The following is a 22507-nucleotide window of genomic DNA, read 5'->3' on the forward strand; positions in this document are numbered from 1 at the left end:
GTATGTATTAGGCCTAGTATGTATAGTTAAAATTAACATTTTTTTTTTTTGATATGCATAAAAATTCTAAAACATTCTTTAGTTTGGAACGGAATGAATGGAAGGGGTATATTTATTTTAGATTTATGTATAAAAATAAGATATTATTATAAATATATTATTTTGTTTTTTATAATTTTCAACCAATTAATATTTAACAAATATAAATATTTTTGAACTTTATAGTTTATTATTATTAATTACTAAAGTTTATATAAAAGGTAAAAAATAAATATTTTTCAATCAAAATTTCTCTAAAATATTTATTTTTTTAGGGGAGGAAACTAGAACAGATTTAAATTTATGATAAATTTATGTTTATTTCGATATATCTGCAGAAGATTAGACCAGTTACATTCAATGATTCAAATGATTTTAGTTTATGCCTTTTAGGAATAAAATAAATATAGAATAATATAATAGAACTAGCTTAGTTAAATATCATTAAAGCATACCGCAGCTAAGCTGTCTCATTAATGACTAACATTAGCGTTGCACTCAACTTTAAGCTGGTCATCGAGAACTGAGCTTAAGCTTCCACCACGTGGTCCAATCCCATCTACCATCTCCCTTTGTCTACGCCTCCATCGATGCACAAAACAACACATGTGGATGTCATCATTTCTTGTCGATTCTCAATTCGCCTCGCTTTCTCAGATTCTCAAATTCCTATGATATAAGTGGATTGATAGATACTTACTCTGATCTGATACTGTTGATTTGGAAAGATGGACAAGTACGAGGTTGTGAAGGATCTGGGAACTGGAAACTTCGGTGTGGCTCGCCTTCTAAAGCACAAGGAGACTAAAGAGCTTGTTGCCATGAAATACATCGAGAGAGGCCGAAAGGTTGGCCCTTTCCTCCTCCTCTGTTTCTTAACTTACTATTGGGTTTATGATTCTTAAGGGGTTTTGCTGTTAGAGCTCAGTGTATGATCTTTTGAGTGTGATTTGGAGGGAAAAAGGTGAGAACTTGATGGGTTTGTATGTTTGATTCATGGACTCTGCAGATAGATGAGAACGTGGCTAGAGAGATTATCAATCACAGATCACTTAAGCATCCTAATATCATCCGCTTCAAGGAGGCAAGTTTTAGTTTTTTCTTTTTGGTTATCTAAGAGCTGTCTTGGGATCTTAGTTTGATTTGGTTTTCAGGTGATGCTGACACCTACTCATCTTGCCATTGTGATGGAGTATGCTTCTGGAGGAGAGCTCTTTGATCGAATCTGCACTGCTGGTAGATTCAGTGAAGCTGAGGTGCTTTTCTCTCTTTATTAAAGTCTTGGACTTTAATCTCTATCTGTCATCTTTTGATCTGTGTTTGTAAGTTTTGTTTATGATCTTTTATCTTTTCAGGCTAGGTACTTCTTTCAACAGCTGATTTGTGGCGTCGACTACTGCCACTCCTTGGTATGTATTAGACTCGTTTACAATCTGTATCACTTCTGTTGCATAATATGTACTGACTTCTCCTCTCTTTTTTTCTTATGTGCAGCAAATATGCCACAGAGATCTGAAGCTTGAAAACACACTGCTTGATGGGAGCCCTGCTCCGCTTTTGAAAATTTGTGACTTTGGTTACTCTAAGGTGTCTACTCATTCTCTTATTTCCCCAGTGACCTCAGTTCTCAATCCATTACAGATTTGTCATTATCTATTCACTCGTCTCTTAATTCTTGTAATCTTTTCCTGTTTTCACTTTTATCCTCAATCTGTGTTTATTTTCTTTGTTGTGTAGTCATCTATACTACACTCTCGGCCTAAATCGACTGTTGGAACTCCAGCATACATAGCACCTGAAGTTCTTTCCCGGAGAGAATATGATGGCAAGGTACCACTACTACTCATGTCTTTGTCATTAACACATGATTGGTTGTCAAAGTAAGCAGATAAATCTCATTTAGGGAAAAATATGAGAAAATAAAAGTTAAAGGACTGCTCAGAGATACTATTAGTAGATTTTATATATACTTTGTACTGGGTCTGTGTAAAACTTTTCAGGTTGTTCTGTGATTCTAATAAGGTTTAAATGGACCAACCTCTGCACATAGACTGGCTATTGCACTCATATGGCTGTGTGTTTTTTTTTTGTAGCATGCGGATGTGTGGTCATGTGGAGTAACCCTTTATGTGATGCTGGTCGGAGCCTACCCATTCGAGGACCCTAATGATCCAAAGAACTTCAGGAAAACAATCCAAGTAACTCACAACAATCAACTGCATTTTTCAAACTAACTCTTCTTATTGCCCCAATGTCTAAGTAATGTAACAATTCAAATGGTATTCTTCAGCGTATAATGGCTATACAATACAAGATCCCGGACTACGTTCACATATCTCAGGAATGCAAACACCTTCTCTCTCGCATATTCGTCACTAACCCCGCCAAGGTACCTAAACCATTTTCAAACTTTAACTTGTAGCCAGGAATTGTTACAGTTCTGATTGTCAATAATATTATTGACAGAGAATCACGCTTAAGGAGATCAAGAATCATCCATGGTACTTAAAGAACTTGCCAAAGGAGCTGGTGGAGTCGGCTCAAGCGGTGTATTACAAGAGAGACAACACGAGCTATTCTCTTCAAAGCATAGAGGACATAATGAAGACAGTTGGAGAAGCAAGGAATCCAGCTTCATCTTCTAGTGTTAGCAAAAGCTTGGGATCAGGGACGGCGGAGGAAGAAGACGAAGATGATGAAGAGGACGTTGAAGCTGAAATGGAAGAAGATGAAGAAGATGAATACGAGAAGCATGTCAAAGAGGCACATTCGTCTTGTCAAGAGCCTGACAAAGCTCAAGAAGAAAGAAAATGATCTGTAAATTCTTTCAAAGTCCAAAGGAGTAAACTTCTTAGTACATGTTATTTTCACTTTTTCGATTTGATGTCTGAACACGTTCTCGTTTCTTTAACTGTCTAGTGGTTCTGAACATAACTCAAAAAATGCTGTCGGATCTTCAGAGAGTGGTCAGTGATTATGAAGCACAAGGGATCAAATATTAGGATGATAAGAAAAATGATCTCTCTGTTAAGCATTTGCTTTTTGCTTGTTCAATGGCAATAATTTTTTCCTACAAAATGTTCAATCCGGAACTATTCCGTCTATGGCTGCAACTACAAAAGCTTTTCTAATATCAGAATCTAATTCTGCTAATGTTTACTCCTCTTTCCACTTGTTAACATATCGCATGAAGGCACTAGCTGGATTTTCATGAAGTAGAGCTCTTACACGGGTAGATCTCCTAACCACTGCTTCTTCCATTTCTATGTCCTCAGCAATGTCCTTCGTCCTCTTTTGTAGTGTAGAGCTGCAGATAACAGTTTAAATCCATCACACACAAAAAGACAACGAGACTGCATCACACATAATGCAAAATAGAAGTGGGAAGCTTCTCTAAACTGACCATATTCTGTCATAGAATTTCTCGAGCTGCATATGTAATGACAGTTCCCTCTCTCCTTCACGGTTTAGTGATCGCATCAATGCATCGAGCTGGATTTCAAGAAACAAAAACACAATTTTGAACAAGATCTATGCAATTAAATGATCAAACAAAGAAATGAGCCATGTGGCTTGATGATACCTCTTCCTTGGAGGTATAATAGCCCCATTCTTTGCAATCAGAATCCTCAACAAATATCCTCCCATTGCTTCGGAACCACCAGTACCTGTTGTAGTTCCGATCTTTACCCAATGGGTTTGTACGTATGACTATTCTCTCCATCTCTCCTTCATAATGTTGCCTCTGCATGTAAACACAAAAATTTCAGACTTGATTGGTCAAAGCACACATCAAAAATAATTACAATGGGAAGGACTCAACCCTCTGTTCAGGTCCCCTCCTTTCCAATGTTCCCTTCTCATCTTCACTTGAAGATTTTCCACCCTGCTTCTTCCCCGAAATTTCTTTCACCTCTTCTTCCTCCTCCTTTGATGTGATTTTTGTATCCGTCTTCTGCCGTTTGTGCTTTCTCAGATAGACATTCCCCATAAGCCTATCACAACCATAAGAAAAAATGATGAGCTCCCAAGTGGTCTGATAAAAACAAAAGTTCTGCATATGCGTAAAAAAAGGATAAGCCAAACCTTTTCTCTGATATTTCATTTCTTTTCGAAGAAACAGACCCATTTTCCATCTTGATTTCCCACGCAAAGCTCTCTTTCTTTCTGCTGCTTTCCGTTATTTGTGGGCTATTTTTCTTGTTCTCTAACCTGCTGTTATCTAAAACTCCATCAGATTCCTCGCCAGTTTTGGAGCCTTCTTTCTCCTCTCTTTTCATTCGGGCTTCCGCCAATGCTTCTTCCCTTCTAGCAGCTCCAAGGATATGCCGTTGTTCAACAAGCTTGTCTATTTCCCCCTTGAACGCAACTGTTTCAGCTATATGGTTCACTAACTCCCTTAGGATTTTCAATTTTACATTGGGGTCCAGTAGACCATAATGTCCCCGTTTGATTGTTCCAATGTCAAAGCACAAATCAGGAGTGTCAACTGATTCCAAGAAGTCACATAGATACTCTGTCCAAGTGATCAATGTTATCTGAAATCATTTGAAATGAAGCAACAAGCAGGCATCAATCACAAAAGGAAACTTCAAAACATCACAAGGCTGGCCACTTGTTAAAGCAAGGATGAGATGAAGATCTGACCTTTGACTTGCGACTCCTTCTCTTTAAAGCTTTGAATTTATCACCGTCTTCATTGATGAGGAATCGGAAAAGACAGGCATGCACTTCCATAATCAGAACCGAATTACTCTCCTTGTGGCAAAGAGCATTTTCAAAGTCCTCAAGAGAAAATCGCCATAGATGCAGCTGCCGACCAAACGAGGAACAAAAATCCCAGACCATAAGAAGATCCCCAGCACAATCCATAGAAACATTAAAATCCCGTGAAAGCCGAGGACGCTTAGTGATATCAGCATCATCACGATCAGGTGGCAACAGTAAATCTTCAATTGGATATATGATAGACTCTTTCTCTGACTCATTAACATCTGGAAAGAAAATAACCAACAACGAAAAATCAGTATAAAATGTACACAGGAAAGTTGCATGATGAATTGCAGAGCATCAATGCAAAGCTACCTCTATGTGTCTGCTCTGCAACATGACTTTCATTTTCTGCTCTCTTTCTTTTTCCGTTTTCACTTCCGGTTTTATCGTCCTATAGTTTAGCGATGAGATGAAACCGATTAGTACGTAGACTAATTATTAATCAACGCTAGCCGATTAGTACGTAGACTAATTATTAATCAACGCTACAAAATTATTATATGGTGTTATACTTCACATCTACCTGCTTCCTTTGCTGAACCAGTTCTCCATTCTGAAAGACATATTTGTCATGAAGTTCCTTGGGAATCTTTCTAGAGATTCCATGTGCTTTAGCCAGATATTCATTAACTACCCAAGGTATACTGCGGCATGTGGACTCCCGAATGAAAGACTTGAGAAAATTTCTACTAAATGGAAATTTCTTCCATGAAAGATCCTCCCCAGACAGCACTGCGCTCTCATTTATTTCCTTATCTTTGTCAAGGAAGCCTAACTTATACTGAGGTTCACCATCCTCATCTGTTACCATCTCCAAGATTCTGCATGGATGCAATTCGCCATCCCTGTTCGCATACAACTCCGCACCAGTAAAGAAACAACTTTGCAGCTTGGTCGCTACTGTGTCAGCAAGATCTTTCAATGAGAGTGTGCCTATACAAAATGGAAGAAAAAAATCAGAAATAGTGCCAAAACAAGACAAGAGCTTACTGAACTGGATGATACGTAAAGACTCTCACACAATTATATCAGAACCTAGGAAAGGGTTAAGAACTTACTGAACTGGATGATACGTAAAGCAGGTGCCAGTAGCTCTCCGGGCAGAGTTTGAACCTTCTTGCTTGTCAGTTTTTCTGACTCTAAGGCCTCCCCGTAGGTCAAGCTAGTTTTACCGGTAGATTTACATGTCCAAACTCGCTGGCGATACAGATTAATCCTCGTCAAGTACAATCTGTGTTTTAAGTTAAGCAAACAAATGGTTCTGACGCAGCATCTGCACTGGTAAACATGAACAACCAAGCCTTTGAAAGATAATATAAATGAAGGAGGTTCCAGAATGAAACAGCATGGCAGATATCAAGTGTATTTATAATTCCTCTACACATACAGGAAGGAAAATATTAAAAACATAAGTATTAAAAAATCGTCTCTTTTTTCTCTAAATCAGAAACCCAAACAGCTATTAGAAGAAGGATACTGATAATCTCGGAAAATCTCCTTTGTGAGACGAACTTGATAAACAAGATCTCGTGGCTCCAAGCCGTTTGGGGGCTCCAGCAGTCTATGTGGCTTCTTTTTTAGTAGAGGCATCCTCCTCCTGTGGTTGTACAAAAAAAAACAATCCATAAACACTAAGGAAATGAAGTCGCATATGAACGCAGCAGAGGTCATCCAAGCAAGCAAAAGCAAGAGTGTTTCTGTCACATTGCAGAAAACTTCTTACCAAAGTGGAAAATGTAAGCACTGGATACCAGATACTTAACGCTATAGGCAAATGATCCCTAGAGATGTTTCTAATCTCAAGGCCTGATTCGAGAGAGACGATAGAGAAGCAAGTGGGCCTTGTGAGATCATGTGGAAAAAAGGAAGTTCAGGATAAGCAATGCAGAAATCGAAACAGTAATAAACCCTAGAACTATAGCATCCCAATCGAATTCAGCAGAAACGATCTGAACCCCCATTCACCGAGTGAAACCAACGAAATAAAACCCATAACATCAAGATCAAGATCAAGATCAAGAATCCGTTTCGGAGAATCCAGAAAATCACCGAGAAGGCGAAACCGATGATACAATTACACACCCAGAAAAGCAAATCAAATGCAACATGGAAGAACACAAACACAATCACCACACACACACACACGACGAATTCGAAACCCAATGCTAAGCTCACAACGAAGAAAACAAAATCGCACACGACGACAACGTACAAGACGATTGATTTTCCCGCCAGAATTAACATCGAGAAAGAGAGAGAGGGGAGTCGAATCTTACAGAGAATGTATGGAGCTCGGAATGCGTCGGTCGACGGAGAGAGAGAGAGAGAGAGAGGTATCACACGAAGAACGAAACAGCTGCTTAGATCTCTCGTCTCTCTCTCTCTCTCTCTCGTTCTCAGCTGCTGGGGTCAGTCGTCGTTCCTTATGGGAATACGACGAAGACTTCATGTGTATTTAACTCTCCCCTTATTTATGTGTACGTTATTTCCTTTCCCATTAATCAAATCGGCCCATTACATGGATATACTGGGCCTTACATCTGTGGGCCTCGTCGGCTTTAAAATTTTCTTACCAATTCGTTTTCACCGTGTATGTTGGACTAATATTATCAAAAAAAGTAGCCACAAATTTAAAACTTTTTAAGGATTTAAGGTGAAATAGTTTTTTTTTTTTTTTTTTGAAAAATATCATTTTGTCAACAATTTAAATTCGTGAATAAAATTGCATTAGGTGAATATAGTTTGCATAATAATACAAAGCGATCATCATCAAATGAAATATATATAATGTAATGAATCTTTATCGAGTGTTTCTACAAAACCTCCTTTTCAAGTTTGAGGACGGCCATGAAAGCTTCTTGAGGTACATCAACTCTGCCTATGGCTTTCATTCTCTCCTTCCCTGCCGCCTGTTTCTTAAGCAGCTTCTTCTTCCGAGAAATATCTCCACCTGAATGAATCATATTTTACAAGATCAGAGATCGTTTTTGTGGGAACAACACACATCATCAAAGCAAAACCTACTTCATTTTTAAAAAAAAATTCAGTATCCTATTGATACCGGAAAGAGTTCTGGTAATACAAGAAGAGCTCAGGCTCAGACGGTTAAAGAGTTTCCATATCAGGCCAGGTGGTGGCTATTTCATACTTTAATGAAAGGAGACAGGGAAGTAAGGAAATGTGTAGTTACCGTAACATTTGGCCAAAACATCTTTTCTGATTGCTCAGAGCGCTTCACTAGCTATCACTTTTGATCCTATACAAACCATCTTCCGCAGTTTGTATATTCCAAGGCCATTGCCAGATAATCAAAGCAGAAAAGTAATTGACCAGACCCATTTGATCAAAAGTTACGTTTAATAAGTTCAGAGGTGAAAAATCTAAAGATCCAATCCTTCTGAAATGTGCCTCAAGCCTTCAGTGGTAGATTAGAAATCTCCAAGCATTCGTAGAAAACTAGTTATTCAGCAGCGAAATTACATGATTTATAAAAGGTTAAAATGTAAATACCTGGATAGGCACTTTAAACATTTGTCGCGGAATAAGCTCTTTGAGTTTTTGAGTCAAAGCTCTCCCAACGGAATATGCCTGGAAGCATAGTTCAAAATGAGTCCACGGTACTGTGAGGAAAAGACTCTTATATAACTCAATCCTAAAATACTGGTAGATGTGTAATTATGATAAGTTCACAAAAGTCTGATTAAAAAGTTAATAACCTTGTCTCTGTGTACAATGGTTGACAAAGGTTCCACCAATTCAGCATTAATCAGAATATCAAGTTTTATCAGATCGCTTTCCCTGTACCTGCACAAGTATTATAAGAAATGAAGATGACAAGCTTCTAAGATAATCACCAAAAACCAAAGACATGCCCCACTAAGAGATGACACAGATCAATAAAATTGGTGGAACTAACCCAATAACTGAGTATTCCATGCTAGCATATCCCTTGGTCCTGAAATAATTACTGAATAACACTGCACATAAACCTTAACAGCATAGACCATGAAAAGCAGACATTCACAAATTACATTCAATTCTTTTTGCACAAGGAGAACTATCTTAATCAAATGGAAAGACATGTAGACCAGAGTAGAGAAAGAAAAGAAAAAACCTTTCCGCTTGCCATGAAAAGAATCCTGTCACCTTTCTTCACTTTCCCATCAATAACTCGAAAGTATACAATGACGCCACGATATGGATCATAATAACTGCATACAAATGTATTGTGGAAGAAAAATACAAGTAGTTTAACATGTAAACACTGTGTAGTTGTGACTAATCAAGACAGACGGAACTGGAACTGATTTGACAAGCCAATGACCATCCCAATCATCATACAACACTATAACTTAAGACTCTACGCTTAAAGTAATTATGGATGAAACAACAAGTGCAACCCTGTCAAAAATCAAGGCTCTGAAGAGATTGTCTGCAGTATCACGAGGTGGAGGTATCCTTTGTACAATTGCATCCAATATCTCCGTAATGTAGAAGGGATTGTCTGCAGTAGCAGAAGCCATGGCCGTGGCACTGTGTGTACTGTAGACTCTGTTTACGGTTAGGAAAAAAAAAATTGTTCTTTAAGAGAATGCTGAGCCACATGCTATCCGGGTCAGCCCACCAGAATCTGACCTGACCCGTCTCAAATGGATGCTATATTGCATAAGATGGTTTCAATTCACACTGTTGATCAATATTAAGACTTGGACGAAAGAGACAACAGTTCAATAAATCATTAATAATACACTGCAATTAGAATATGCAAGTCTTAACTTTTATTTCAACAAGTAAAAGAAGCAAAAGAACCAAAAATTTGAGTAACAGTGAGTGAGTAAGTTCGTTCAGCATGATCTCGCAGCTCTCACACTCACAAATGATGGGAATCGCAATGCATTAGCTGCACTGCCTAAAGCATTGTTTTTTTTTTCGTTATTGTCAACAAAAGAAGAAAAGAGAAGTACTAAGCATCTCCTTAAGCTGCTGCCTCCTTGGAGATCTTCTCTGCCTTGGCAACCACCTCGTCGATTCCACCAACCATGTAAAATGATTGTTCTGGAAGATCATCGTACTTACCATCTAGCAACCCCTGCAACAATCAACAATTCATATAAGCAAACAACCATGGAGTAGGGAAGGAAAGAAAGTCATAAGGATATATATATACCTGGAAACTGTTGATGTTTTCCTTAAGGTCGACGTATTTTCCCGGGGCACCCGTGAAGATCTCAGCAACATGGAATGGCTGACTCAAGAATCTCTGGATCTTACGAGCACGGGCAACAGTCAGCTTGTCATCTTCACTCAGCTCATCCATTCCCAGAATGGCAATAATATCTTGCAGATTCTTGTAGTTTTGTAGCACCTTCTGCACACCACGAGCCGTGTTGTAGTGCTCCTCACCCAAAATGTGAGGCGAGAGCATACGGGATGTTGAATCCAGAGGATCCACAGCAGGATAGATACCAAGCTCAGAAATCTTCAAATTGGAAAGGAAAAAAAAGCGTATAAAGATGCAGCTTTATGAGCCTTTAACCAAAAAATCTGAAAAATATAATCACCAGTAGACAAATTCAAACCTGTCTCGAGAGCACAGTTGTGGCATCCAAGTGAGCAAAAGTTGTGGCTGGTGCAGGATCTGTCAGATCGTCAGCAGGAACATAGATGGCTTGGACTGATGTGATGGAACCTTTCTTGGTGGTTGTGATACGCTCTTGAAGAGCACCAAGATCAGAAGCCAGAGTTGGCTGGTAACCCACAGCAGATGGGATACGTCCGAGCAAAGCAGACACTTCAGAGTTGGCCTACACAAGAGAGTAGATCACGTTAAATTTACAGTCTCTTCATCAATAAATGTGATGCAGGTGCTGAGAGATAAAGTAAACAACAAGTCTCACCTGAGTGAAACGGAAAATGTTATCAATGAAAAGCAAGACATCTTGGCCTTCGGCATCACGGAAATACTCAGCAACGGTCAGACCAGTAAGTCCAACACGGGCACGGGCACCCGGGGGCTCGTTCATTTGTCCATACACAAGCGCACATTTGCTCTCAGACTGTTCAGATGAGAAACATAATTTACTAACAAAGATCACTCAAATACCATTTGCAGGAAAAAAAAGAAAGGTGAAGGCGAATCCAAATTATTTGTAAACCTGCTTCTCGCCTAGCTTGATGACACCACTCTCAATCATTTCTCTGTACAAGTCATTGCCTTCACGGGTTCGTTCTCCCACACCAGCAAACACAGAGAAACCACCTGTTCATCACAAGAAGTACCAATTAATAAACTAAAACTGGAGCACCACTGTAGAAACTACTTTATAAACCTTGAGAATACGTACCATGAGCTTTTGCGACATTGTTGATCAGTTCCATAATGAGCACAGTTTTCCCGACACCAGCACCACCAAAGAGCCCAATCTTTCCTCCTCTTTGGTAAGGAGCAAGCAGATCAACAACCTGGAACGAAAGCAACAAATGTTAGCTTGGAACATGAACAACAGGACATGTAACCTATACAAAGAAGACAGAGCTAGATCCCGGAATCTACCTTAATACCAGTGGCAAGAATCTCTTGTCCAGTGGCTAGATCAACCAAAGCTGGAGCATCCCTGTGAATAGGTAGGTAGTGCTCGGTCTCTAAACAACAAAAAAAAAAATCACATTGTCATGACAGGCCCGCAGAAAGTGAGAGACACTGATTAAAGGTTTGGCTAAGACTACTTACTAATCTCGCCTCTCTCATCAATTGGTTCCCCAAGAACATTCATAATACGTCCAAGGGTAGCTCTTCCAACAGGAACCTTCAAAATGAGAACAAAGAAACGATTAGTCCTCTACATTCACCAAAGTAACAAACTTTCAAAAGAAAAAAAGTGAATCTCGACAAAGTCAACGTTAATGGTAAGGACTCACTCGATGAATCAAATCACACAGATCTAGACCTAGAATTGACTCATTGATTCCAGATCTATCCAAATCAAATATACTTACGGTAATCGGAGCGCCAGTGTTGAGCACGCGCCTCCCACGAACAAGCCCCTCAGTACCATCCATAGCAATAGTCCTCACAACATTCTGACCCAAGTGATGAGAAACCTCAAGCACCAGCCTCGTCGGGTGATCCTGCACCTCGAGTGACGTCATGATCGGAGGCAATCCCTCCTGATCTTCGAATCTCACATCGACAATGGCGCCAATAACCTGGCAAACCTTCCCGATCGCGCCTTTGCCACCGTAATCGTAAGTCTTCTTCGCCTCATCCTTAGCTGGGGCAGCAGACGATGGCGGAGCTGGGGAAGAGGTCGAATATTCCGCGACGCGGCCGAGGAGGTTGCCGAAAGGAGCGGCGCAGCGAGCGGGGGAAGGAGACGGGATCCTAGGGTTACGGCTGGTGAATTTGGCGGCGGATCTGCCGGATGAAGATGAACGGAGAAGTGATGATAAGACTCTCCGAGACGCCATGAGTTTGTTGTCGTATGTGTTGAGTGGGAGAGTAAGATGCTAGGGTAAATATAAGAACCTGGATCTGAACTTCACTCGTTGTATCTGATGGGCTTTTATAGTGGGCTTTCATGGGCCTATGTTTTTTAATTGAAAATCTTCTTCTTCTTCTTTTTTGATCAAAAAATTGACCATGGGAAGTTGGAAACTTTAGGACCAAGAGGGCAATGACTATAATTAAGAAAGTGACCTTTGGGGATTCTAAATTGAGCTTCAGATTAACAAAATTATATTCTTAGAGGTCAAAGTCTGATTTTTATAAAGGATCATGCCAAGCACAAATAATTTACAAAATGTTCATATATACTCTCCCTTCTGAATTTAAAAGATTGATATTTAAATTTTAATGTTCGTATTTAAAAGTTTGTTGTAAAGTTTAATAATTAATATAAATCAAAACATAGACATGAATGGTTAAATTTTATTGGAGAAACAACAATATTAAACTAATAATTAAAACTAAAATTAGAAAGTAATAGAAAAAATACATTTAATTTTGAATACATCAATCCTTTAATATATTTGCATTTTGTTTTCTTGCTGTCCGAAATGTCGAAATTTATTACCATGTTTTGATTATTTCGTCCGAACGAATGGCTTGATATGGAAAAAAAAACCAGGAAATCACACGTGTCACCACAGAACTAAAAACACGTGTCACTGAAGAAGTGGTCTACGTAACTACGTTGGTTATAGAGAGGAGCGCAACGAACATTTCATTTTACAACCCTAGCCGCTCTCTTTCTTTCTCTCTCGATCTCAGTGATGGCGAGTCGACGAATCTTATCATCGCTCCTCCGCTCATCTCAGTCCAGATCCAATTCCAAATCCTCCTTGCTCGGTAGCCGCAACCCGAGGCTTCCATCTCCCGGTCCCGCGCGTCGCGTCGCTCCCCTCCTCGGCCGTGTCGCCGAGTATTCGACCTCTTCCCCGGCTCCTCCGCCGTCGTCGTCTTCTCCAGCTAAGGATGAGGCGGCGAAGAAGACGTACGATTACGGCGGAAAAGGCGCGGTCGGGAAGGTCTGCCAGGTCATCGGTGCCATTGTCGATGTGAGATTCGAGGATCAGGAAGGTCTGCCTCCGATCATGACGTCTCTCGAGGTGCAGGATCACCCCACGAGGCTGGTGCTTGAGGTGTCTCATCATTTGGGTCAGAATGTTGTGAGGACTATTGCTATGGATGGTACCGAGGGGCTTGTTCGTGGGAGGCGCGTGCTCAACACTGGCGCTCCGATCACTGTAAGGAGCTTGTGTTCTTGGTTTAGATCTGTGGCTAATTTAATCTAATTGGTTTAGATCTGTGAATCGGTTTGGTTTATGATCTGATGTATCTGACCATTGACTTTCCGAAAGTCTCCTTCTTTCTGTTAGATTCATGTTTTTGATGTTATCTGTTTATGTAGGTTCCTGTTGGAAGAGCTACTCTTGGACGTATCATGAACGTTCTTGGAGAACCTATTGACGAGAGAGGCGAAATTAGTAAGAAGTCTAAGCCATACTTAATCTATGTCTCACTTTATGTGAATCTGTTATGATAATTTGCTCTTGTTCTTCCAGAGACCGAGCATTACTTACCCATTCACAGAGATGCTCCGGCTTTAGTTGATCTAGCTACGGGGCAAGAGATTCTGGCTACTGGAATTAAGGTAGATTATGGGTCCTAGCTCATTGTTGTTCCCACGTGTTGTCTTTCGTGTTCTGTGCTCATTATTTGTTGTTTGTTGTTTGTCCTTAGGTTGTTGATCTGCTTGCTCCTTACCAAAGAGGAGGAAAGATTGGACTCTTTGGTGGTGCTGGTGTTGGGAAAACTGTGCTCATTATGGAGCTGATTAACAATGTAGCGAAAGCTCATGGTATGTATTCTCAAGGCTTTTTAAGCTATTTCTCAATGGTACTTCAGTTTGTTTTATTGATTCGTTTCTTTTGATAAACAGGTGGTTTCTCCGTGTTTGCTGGTGTGGGAGAGCGAACCCGTGAAGGCAATGACTTGTACCGAGAAATGATTGAGAGTGGTGTCATCAAGCTAGGCGAGAAGCAGGTTTACAAATAATTTGGATTCGCCTTCACCTTTCTGTTCTCTGGCAAATGGCATTTGATTGATCTTTTTGCTAAATTCTCTTTCTTTTCCCATCCAACAGTCTGAGAGCAAATGTGCTCTTGTGTATGGACAAATGAACGAGCCCCCGGGTGCCCGTGCCCGTGTTGGACTTACCGGTTTGACTGTTGCTGAGTATTTCCGTGATGCCGAAGGCCAAGATGTGTTGCTCTTCATTGATAACATTTTCCGTTTCACTCAGGTGAGCATCGTTCTTTGCTTTATCTCTCAGCGCATTTATGCCATTTACTGATGAAGAGGCTGTACATGTAACGTGGTGTACTCTCATATATAGGCCAACTCTGAAGTGTCTGCTTTGCTCGGACGTATCCCATCTGCTGTCGGTTACCAGCCAACTCTGGCATCTGATCTTGGTGCTCTTCAAGAGCGAATCACAACCACCAAGAAAGGTTCCATCACATCAGTCCAAGCCATCTATGTTCCTGCTGACGATTTGACAGATCCTGCTCCAGCCACAACCTTCGCTCACTTGGATGCCACAACTGTGCTCTCAAGACAGGTGAGAATTTGTCTCCTCATGATGATTATTTTCAGATTTTTTTTTTTTTTTTGTTGAAGTTCCATTAACTGACATCTATAGACATTTGTCTGTTTTATTTGAAGATTTCTGAGCTTGGTATCTATCCTGCTGTGGATCCTCTGGATTCAACATCTCGTATGCTCTCGCCTCACATTCTGGGAGAGGAGCACTACAACACAGCTCGTGGTGTGCAAAAAGTGCTACAGAACTACAAGAATCTGCAAGATATTATTGCCATTCTCGGAATGGATGAGCTAAGTGAAGATGACAAGCTGACTGTTGCTCGTGCTCGTAAGATCCAGAGATTCTTGAGTCAGCCATTCCATGTTGCTGAGATCTTCACGGGTGCCCCCGGAAAATACGTAGACCTCAAGGAAAACATCAACAGTTTCCAGGTATATATGCCGTAATAACTTTCTTCGCTTCTCCATGATTGTTTGCTATATTATTAGCTTAGCTCATATGAAATGTTAATTGTTGCAGGGCTTGCTGGATGGTAAGTACGATGATCTTCCTGAACAATCATTCTACATGGTTGGTGGCATTGACGAGGTGGTTGCTAAGGCAGAGAAGATCTCCAAGGAGGCAGCAGCTTAAGAGAGCTTGATTCACCTCTTCTGGATGCTTAATACTTCACATCTTCATCTTTTTTTTTTGTTGACAATAACGAAAAGAAAAACAAAGGCAATGTTTTAGGCTGAGCTGCGGACGCATTGTGATTTACATCATTGTGAGTGAGAGATAGTACGAAGAAAAAACAGATTCATTCGTTGTAGTTTTTGATTTGGAATAAAGGAGACAAATGTTTTCAATCTCTCCCCACTTGAAATGACAATTTCGTACTGTAAGGATGGAGATCCGATGAGAATGCTTCTGATTTGTTTGTTTATAAATGCAAACCGGACTCTAAAACCGAAGTCGGTAAGAAAAGAAGACATTCAACTGTGTGTGTCTGCGTTTATAAGTATGTGATAGGAAAATGCCGAAACAGTGCAGATAAAATACTAGCAGACGACAAATATCCTTGTTACTTGTGTCATTTGGTATGTTTTTGAGCTGATGAAGAACAGTTCTGATTCATTTTTGGTTACGAGAAAGCTGCGAAGAACAGAGGAAGTTAACTCAAATTATAGAAAACCAGCTCTCTGAGATCATCGATTGCTTTGGTGAAGCCTTGGTTTAAAGGATGTGAAATGGAAGGTATAAGCAAATGACTCGACACAGCTTTGACCAAGAAGAAGAGAGTCGAAAGATTTCATGACGTAAGACAAAAGGTATTTGAGGAAATCACAACGTATGTACGCAAATATGAAGATTCAAAAACTAAATGTTGGTTTTGGAGTAAAGGTTAAGTTATATAATATCTTCATCGGTATCTACATGAGTGGAACACTATCCTGAAGAATGTGTATATTTTCATATAATGAAATTACAAGAATTTGCCTATCAATGAGACATTGATGCTAAGAACTATCAACACTATACAATCTTTTTTTACTACTAAGAAACAAATGATTGAGAACTTCTCTCTACCACATCACAACACCAACATCTCTTCCTTTTCACCCCTGTGGAGCAAAACTCCAGTTCAAAAACGGTTTCTGCTCAAACGGATCCTGTAAGGTTGTGAAACAATCGGTAGGCTGATGCATGAACTGAGGTATATAAGCATCGCTCTGCAACATATCCATGGAGCCACCACCAAACATGGAAGAATCAAAAGCCTCCAAAGCATCCTCAAGCTCTCTCCATTTAGGCTCGCTCTGAACTTCCTTAGCATCAGGTGATACCACATGACTGTGACCCCCCGAGCTGCTCGAATCCTCCTCTTGCAATGTCGAAACCGATGTATCAAAAGGCGATGATGACTGATCCGTCATGATCCTCGGTTTCTCATCAGCAGGGTAGTACTTCTCCATGGTTCCTTTCTTATTGTAGATTCGACATAACACCCAATCATCAAGCTGTTAACAAAACACATAACAAGAAAGTCAACAATCTGAAAACATCAAAACATTCACAAAGGAAGTAAAAACAGAAAAAAAAAGAGAAAAGAAAAAAATAGCACTAAATCAAGTTTTTGTTCCCAAACTAGTATTCAAGGTCAAAAGTCACAAAAATAGCACTTAATGTTTTATCAAAAGTCACAAACTTAGGGTTTAGAATTAAAGGGTGGGGTTTAAGATTTAGGGTTTAGGGTTTAGAGTTTAGGGTTTAAATTTGAGAAATGAGGTTTTGGAGATAAGATTTCAAATTTTGAAAAATAAAAAAATTAAAATTTTCAAAGTATAAACTTAGAAAGGTGCTATTTTGGTCATTTTAGTTTTTGAATGCTATTTTGTGATATAAACTTAGAAATGTGCTATTTTGGAGATTTGCCCAAAAAAAAATTAAGATAATAGATTATTTATTTTTTGGAGCAAAATTTTTTTTTTTTTAAATAATATTTATTAATATACTTTTTTGAGCAAAAAAAGACGGAACATTTTTTAAAGACAGAACATACTCGTAGGTTGTTCTTTTTGCTAACAGAAGCCGATCTATCAACATTAGCGAGGCGATACTCATGCATAATCCAATTCGTTTTAATCCCTTTAGGAGCTTTCCCAGCGTAGAAGACGAGTGCTTTCTTTATCCCCAACGTCTTCGGTTTACCGATCGGTTTATCAGCTCCGGTGGCTTTCCAATAACCGGTTCCTGCGGCCCGGTTAGGACGCGAACCGTTTGGGTATTTCCGGTCTCGTGGTGAGAAAAAGTACCACTCTTTATCTCCGTACAGAGACATCTCTGTAATAAGAACAACGAATCTCTCGATTAACAACGATTCTCGAGAAATTTTGCAAAATGATCAGAAACCCATGAATTTACCTGGAAGCTCCCAAGGATTGAACTTGTAGAGATCGATTTCGGCGATGACCGGAGCTGAGATCTGCTCCGACGCGCATTTACGGATCAGGTAGAATCTCACTAGCTCTTCGTCTGTGGGGTGGAATCGGAATCCTGCTGGTAAGTTCAGCTCTGCTTTCATTCTCCAAAAGTTTCTTTCTTTTTTTTTTCTCTCGTTGCGTTCTTCGAGTATCTGGGTTCGTAATCGTCTGATGAAGGTTGGAATCGAGGAGATGAGTGGGAGGCGACGAAGGTTTTATAAGAGGACGAGAATCGCCGAAATTTAATTAATTTTAATTAAGAAAACAGATGATGGCATGTGGAGGTTGTACGCACGTGCGGTAAACGATACTGTTTTCTGTTCCACGCTGACCGTTGACGTACGTGGCGTAGTCTTAGTGGACGGTCGACTTAATGAAAGCAGTGATGATGTCATTGCTTCCGTCACCTGTACCCTTTGTAGATTGTTCACCGGCTTAAGTGTCAAACACCTTAATCCTCTCCTAGTATAGCTTATCCATTTTGTTCCTTTACTTGCACCAGTTTTAAATAGGGGTGGGCACGAATTCAAATATTACCATAATTTTTAATTTGTTCGTATTTAACAGATACTTAATTTTTTATTTGTTTTGTTTCGGCAAAATACGAATATTTGATTTTTCGCATATCCAAAAAAAATTACAAATATTTACCAATATTTACACACACACACACACATATATATATATATATATATCCACTTTATTTAATAAAATCAAAATCAAAAATATTATATGACATATTGTTTTCAAAAAATATCTTATATATAATATAAAATAAAAAAAATAAAGATTAGCTAGTGAAACTATATGTTCCATAGATTTTTAAAATAAAATTTTTATAAAAGATAAATTTGTAGAAATATTGTAATTTTACAAAAAAAAATAATTTAATACTTTTATAAGTAATTTATAAATAAAATTAATAAAATTGTATTTTAAAATAATAATTATATAAATAATACATTTAAAATACTATATTTAGTTGTATATATATATATATATATATATATATATCTATTTGTTTAAAAATCGGAGCAAAGCGGATATCCGAAATCTAATTTTTTTATTTATTGGTGATTTGCTTTAATTTTAACCAATGCTAGATCAAATAAGGGGGGACTTGGAAAAAGAACTGAAACTCCATCAAATGTTTTTAATTAAAACTAATCATAGTTTACATATCTTTTGAAATTATTGTTTTAATTTATTTTAAATAAAATTAAAACATAGCTATATTAATTAAATCTGATTAACTAATAAGAAAAAATAACATTTCATTTTTTAAATAGCCAAACGTTGTTAATGTGAGATCCAATATTATATGAAATAAAATATTTTTATTTGTATAAATTTTATTAAATTTTTATTATCATACATTTTAAAATTTTATTATAGCGTAATAAATACATCTCACTAATTTTAAATAATTTTTTCTTACTTTCAATTTACATTATATTTTTCATCTTTGACTTTAACAATTGTAGAGATTGTCATTTTTGTTGAACTTCCTTACTAAATTTATCTTAACATTTTTAAAACACATAAAACAAATCAGTTCACATTTATACTAACACAAAAAAAATACATATACTTCGACAAACAAATAAAAATTAAATACATAAGAATATAAAAATACCAAGAACACAACAAACATATTTTATTATTCTTCCCTCTTGTTCTTTTATTTATGTCTTTTTTTCCTATTAAAAAATAAGCATGCTAATATTATTATAATCCAAGGCATATGAACTATATTAATAGAGTATTAACTGTAGAAAAATCCTTTGAAAAATACTTTGATTAATATAATTAAATGACTTACCATAAAATAAATTAAATAAATTAGCAAATAATATAATTTTAAATGACTTACCATATAATGATGTCAATTCATCTGTTTAGATTAATAAATGAATTAAATAAAAATTTCTTGATTAATATACGTTTAAATAACTTACCATATAATTTTTATGTTTAAAAATATAAAAATATTTTAATCATTTCTAAAAGTGATAGCGGATATATGATATTACATTTTCATTGGAAAATGATTGGAATTTTGTAGAATTATATATTTGACTGTTTTGCATTCATTTGACACATTTTATACTATATATATAGTGAATGAATGAATTTAATTATTAAGTTTAGATTAATTAATTTTCTAAAATGTATGATTTATTCTATTCACTACTAATATAAAGATAATAAAAACCATTTTTATAATTGTTTCTATAGTATCATATGTATTTATATGTATCTTACAATTTTATATAATGTTGTAATCTAGATATTTAATTATTTCTATAAACAAATTATGTTAATTCATCTATATTTAAAATGTTTAATTGTATGTTTGGAAATATAGAATAGATTAAGTAATTCTATGAATAGTTTTCTTTTAAAAATTTAATTAAATAAAAAAAAACATCAACCAATCAAATTATAACAATTAATTGGAGAGTTTTTCTATAAACGATACGTCAGCATAAATCACTAAAGTGACTTTTCAATTAATATATAGGAGGATTGTTTTTTATATCGCTATGCTTCGAAGATTTATGGATGTCCAAATTTTTTTGAATCAAATCGAAAAAAATAACTAATGGAATCAAAAATAACTGATAAAATACTCAGCCCTAGTTTTAAGGTCCTTTACTTACACCAGTTCTAATAAAAATATATATAATTTCTCGGCAGCCACTACTTTTGTTATATTGTAGTCAAACCAAAAGAAGAGACATTTTCTGAAGAGAAGTCAGCATTTCTTGAGGTGGAAGTTTTGTATGTGTCTTGTGATTGGACAGTTGATGGAACTACGATGAGCTTCTCCGCAGCGGATTACAGTTTCCTCTTTGAGAGTTTGAACGAAGCTCACGTCATGGCGTATCCAACGTTGTATCGTTGGTTTATACCTCGGCTAAAGTTTTTTTTTTTAACTTTAACCTCGGCCAAAGTTTCCCCGGTTTTATATATAACAATAAGAGGGGTATTAAGCCGTTGTTTCAATCCTTGATTAAGTACTAATTGAACGGCATTATACATAGGGACTCAATTTAAATTAATTGATGCGATTTGTTTTAGTCACATGAATCTTTCTATTTAAAAATCGTTAAATTGAAAGTTGAGGTAGGTGTATGAGAGGCTGACGTTAGCTTGTTCCCCGTTTGATGATCATCACTTACGTTTACTATCATTATACATTATTATGTTATATTCAACATTGTGTTTTTTAAGATATGGACTTTCATATTTGTATTAGAAAATGAAGAATATAAAATTGTTTTGGTCAAATATGACTTTTGTCAATATTCATTTTGTAGATATTTATACAAGTCGCATAGTTTCATACACGTATGTTTTAAATAAATAGCTATCCCTAACTCCCTCATCATTTGTACATATGAAACCTGAATTATAAATACAAGAAATAAAATGAAACCAAAGCCCTTTCTCAAAAAAAAAAAGAAATAAAATGAAACCATCGTGATGCATGTAACTTCTTTTATTTGTGAAACATATGCACTTTATTAAAAAAACATATGCACGTAATTTGATAATTGTCGCTTTTTGGGTGGTAACACTTTTCTAAAAGGAAGAGATAAAAGAGTCATAAGCCCAACAATAATAAAACATTTTTTCCTATTATATAAATCAGATAAATTGTATCTGGACTTGATCTGAATTTGTTATTATATAGGACAAATCGACATTATACTTTCGTGTAGTTGTTTATTTAAGTCGTTGAGTAAATTGAAATATGATGCTTCATGGAACATGATGTTATAGCTGCCGAACTTGACCTAAACATATCTGTTGTGATGGATAAATACCTTTTTTGTTTTGTCGTATTTAGATTTTCGGGAATATGCTTCAAGAAATTGGATAAGGATGTAAGCTGGGACATCACTGTCAAAACTTAGAACATACAGTATATCTTTAACAACGTCATCACATATATACTATTCATATGACTAGTTGTCTTAAAAGTACGATAATATATATATAGGGACCCTAATATATAATAAGATATGTGTGTGTAAACGTAAAATAATCCAAATTTTAGCAAAAAAAAACGTTAAATAATTTATATGATATGATTTTGAAACGGTGGATTGTTGTATTCTACAATTTTCATTGACTAGTGTTGAGTTTGTGATAGATCTCCACTATTGAACTTCTAAACAAAATTTCTCGCATTAAGAAAATAAAATGCTCGCATAAAATTTTATAATTTCTTCTGATTTTGACAGCAAGAACCAAACTAATTGCATAATTTCTTCAAACAAATTTGATTTTCTGAATTTTGAGAGGTAGGAAAAAAAGTAGTCAACAAGAATGATTCTAATCTCCTTATATACATACATTTTGTCTTACCGTCTGCATCATGACTTTCATTCGACCAACAAATTATCATTCATTTAAATGGTTATTTCTATAACTTTTCAACTTCAGACATGATAACATCAATGGGATAAGACCAAAGAATTCCACAACATTAATCTATGTGGTGGAAAACAAAGTAATATATAACTTTTCATGTTACATAAATATATAGATTTAAACTTTTTGCATCCACTAATTTTAAAATTTTAAGAACAATATGCAGCTAAAAAAGCATCAGAA

The 22507-nt window shown here is 36.9% G+C and overlaps 5 protein-coding genes across 8 annotated transcripts; 2 read left to right on the forward strand and 3 right to left on the reverse strand.

The window, feature by feature from the left end:
- Positions 1-511: 511 nt before the first annotated feature.
- LOC106384950 (serine/threonine-protein kinase SRK2G) lies at positions 512-3112 on the forward strand. Of its 3 annotated transcripts, none has more exons than XM_048751877.1 (10): positions 615-647; positions 768-887; positions 1049-1123; positions 1194-1295; positions 1395-1448; positions 1534-1626; positions 1777-1869; positions 2133-2237; positions 2330-2428; positions 2506-3112. In XM_048751877.1, the coding sequence occupies exons 1-10, from the start codon at positions 630-632 to the stop codon at positions 2851-2853; spliced, it is 1107 nt and encodes a 368-aa protein (XP_048607834.1). In that variant the 5' UTR covers positions 615-629; the 3' UTR covers positions 2854-3112. The 3 variants fall into 3 exon arrangements, with proteins under 3 accessions (XP_013680330.1, XP_048607834.1, XP_048607833.1); XM_048751876.1 differs by having other exon boundaries at positions 631-666; XM_013824876.3 differs by having other exon boundaries at positions 512-887.
- LOC106384949 (DDT domain-containing protein DDB_G0282237) lies at positions 3061-7276 on the reverse strand. Of its 2 annotated transcripts, XM_013824875.3 has the most exons (12): positions 7089-7225; positions 6536-6653; positions 6290-6409; positions 5871-6043; positions 5336-5745; positions 5125-5203; positions 4687-5033; positions 4126-4577; positions 3863-4034; positions 3623-3784; positions 3443-3531; positions 3061-3346 (listed from the first exon to the last, which is right to left on the reverse strand). In XM_013824875.3, exons 3-12 carry the CDS (start codon positions 6400-6402, stop codon positions 3196-3198), a joined length of 2148 nt encoding a protein of 715 aa, XP_013680329.1. In that variant the 5' UTR covers positions 6403-6409; positions 6536-6653; positions 7089-7225; the 3' UTR covers positions 3061-3195. The 2 variants fall into 2 exon arrangements, with proteins under 2 accessions (XP_013680329.1, XP_013680328.2); XM_013824874.3 differs by lacking the exon at positions 6536-6653 and having other exon boundaries at positions 7089-7276.
- A 2267-nt stretch (positions 7277-9543) lies between these two features.
- LOC106384944 (ATP synthase subunit beta-2, mitochondrial) lies at positions 9544-12340 on the reverse strand. The gene is made up of 9 exons (XM_013824870.3): positions 11809-12340; positions 11543-11618; positions 11366-11454; positions 11157-11274; positions 10968-11071; positions 10710-10868; positions 10392-10616; positions 9980-10291; positions 9544-9901 (listed from the first exon to the last, which is right to left on the reverse strand). The coding sequence occupies exons 1-9, from the start codon at positions 12277-12279 to the stop codon at positions 9788-9790; spliced, it is 1668 nt and encodes a 555-aa protein (XP_013680324.2). The 5' UTR covers positions 12280-12340; the 3' UTR covers positions 9544-9787.
- Positions 12341-13026: 686 nt separating this feature from the next.
- Positions 13027-15768, forward strand: LOC106384947 (ATP synthase subunit beta-3, mitochondrial-like). Its single transcript, XM_048751875.1, has 9 exons — positions 13027-13557; positions 13722-13797; positions 13876-13964; positions 14054-14171; positions 14253-14356; positions 14457-14615; positions 14709-14933; positions 15038-15349; positions 15438-15768. Exons 1-9 carry the CDS (start codon positions 13084-13086, stop codon positions 15549-15551), a joined length of 1671 nt encoding a protein of 556 aa, XP_048607832.1. The 5' UTR covers positions 13027-13083; the 3' UTR covers positions 15552-15768.
- Positions 15769-16348: 580 nt separating this feature from the next.
- LOC106384946 (protein ATAF2-like) lies at positions 16349-18037 on the reverse strand. The gene is given in 3 exon segments (NM_001315775.1): positions 16349-16918; positions 17461-17741; positions 17823-18037. Coding segments are annotated over 3 exon segments (843 nt in total). The 5' UTR covers positions 17983-18037; the 3' UTR covers positions 16349-16516.
- Positions 18038-22507: the final 4470 nt, after the last annotated feature.

The sequence above is a fragment of the Brassica napus genome, chromosome C3, assembly GCF_020379485.1.
Source record: "Brassica napus cultivar Da-Ae chromosome C3, Da-Ae, whole genome shotgun sequence".
Taxonomy (NCBI): domain Eukaryota; kingdom Viridiplantae; phylum Streptophyta; class Magnoliopsida; order Brassicales; family Brassicaceae; genus Brassica; species Brassica napus.

Bases quoted from the DNA above. Each gene is read 5' to 3' on its own strand.
- LOC106384950 (XM_048751876.1), top strand. From the start codon at position 646: ATGTGGATGTCATCATTTCTT. The intron at 1,124-1,193 runs GCAAGTTTTAGT...TTTGGTTTTCAG, and splicing joins ATATCATCCGCTTCAAGGAG to GTGATGCTGACACCTACTCA. The intron at 2,429-2,505 runs GTACCTAAACCA...TATTATTGACAG, and splicing joins TCGTCACTAACCCCGCCAAG to AGAATCACGCTTAAGGAGAT.
- LOC106384947 (XM_048751875.1), top strand. From the start codon at position 13,084: ATGGCGAGTCGACGAATCTTATCATCGCTCCTCCGCTCATCTCAGTCC. The intron at 13,558-13,721 runs GTAAGGAGCTTG...CTGTTTATGTAG, and splicing joins ACACTGGCGCTCCGATCACT to GTTCCTGTTGGAAGAGCTAC. The intron at 14,172-14,252 runs GTATGTATTCTC...TTTGATAAACAG, and splicing joins CAATGTAGCGAAAGCTCATG to GTGGTTTCTCCGTGTTTGCT.
- LOC106384949 (XM_013824874.3), bottom strand. From the start codon at position 7,261: ATGAAGTCTTCGTCGTATTCCCATAAGGAACGACGACTGACCCCAGCA. The intron at 4,578-4,686 runs GTCAGATCTTCA...AAATGATTTCAG, and splicing joins GAAGGAGTCGCAAGTCAAAG to ATAACATTGATCACTTGGAC. The intron at 4,035-4,125 runs GTTTGGCTTATC...TGGTTGTGATAG, and splicing joins AATGAAATATCAGAGAAAAG to GCTTATGGGGAATGTCTATC.
- LOC106384944 (XM_013824870.3), bottom strand. From the start codon at position 12,279: ATGGCGTCTCGGAGAGTCTTATCATCACTTCTCCGTTCATCTTCATCC. The intron at 11,455-11,542 runs GTAAGTAGTCTT...TTTGTTGTTTAG, and splicing joins TGATGAGAGAGGCGAGATTA to AGACCGAGCACTACCTACCT. The intron at 10,292-10,391 runs GTTTGAATTTGT...TCCAATTTGAAG, and splicing joins CAACTGTGCTCTCGAGACAG to ATTTCTGAGCTTGGTATCTA.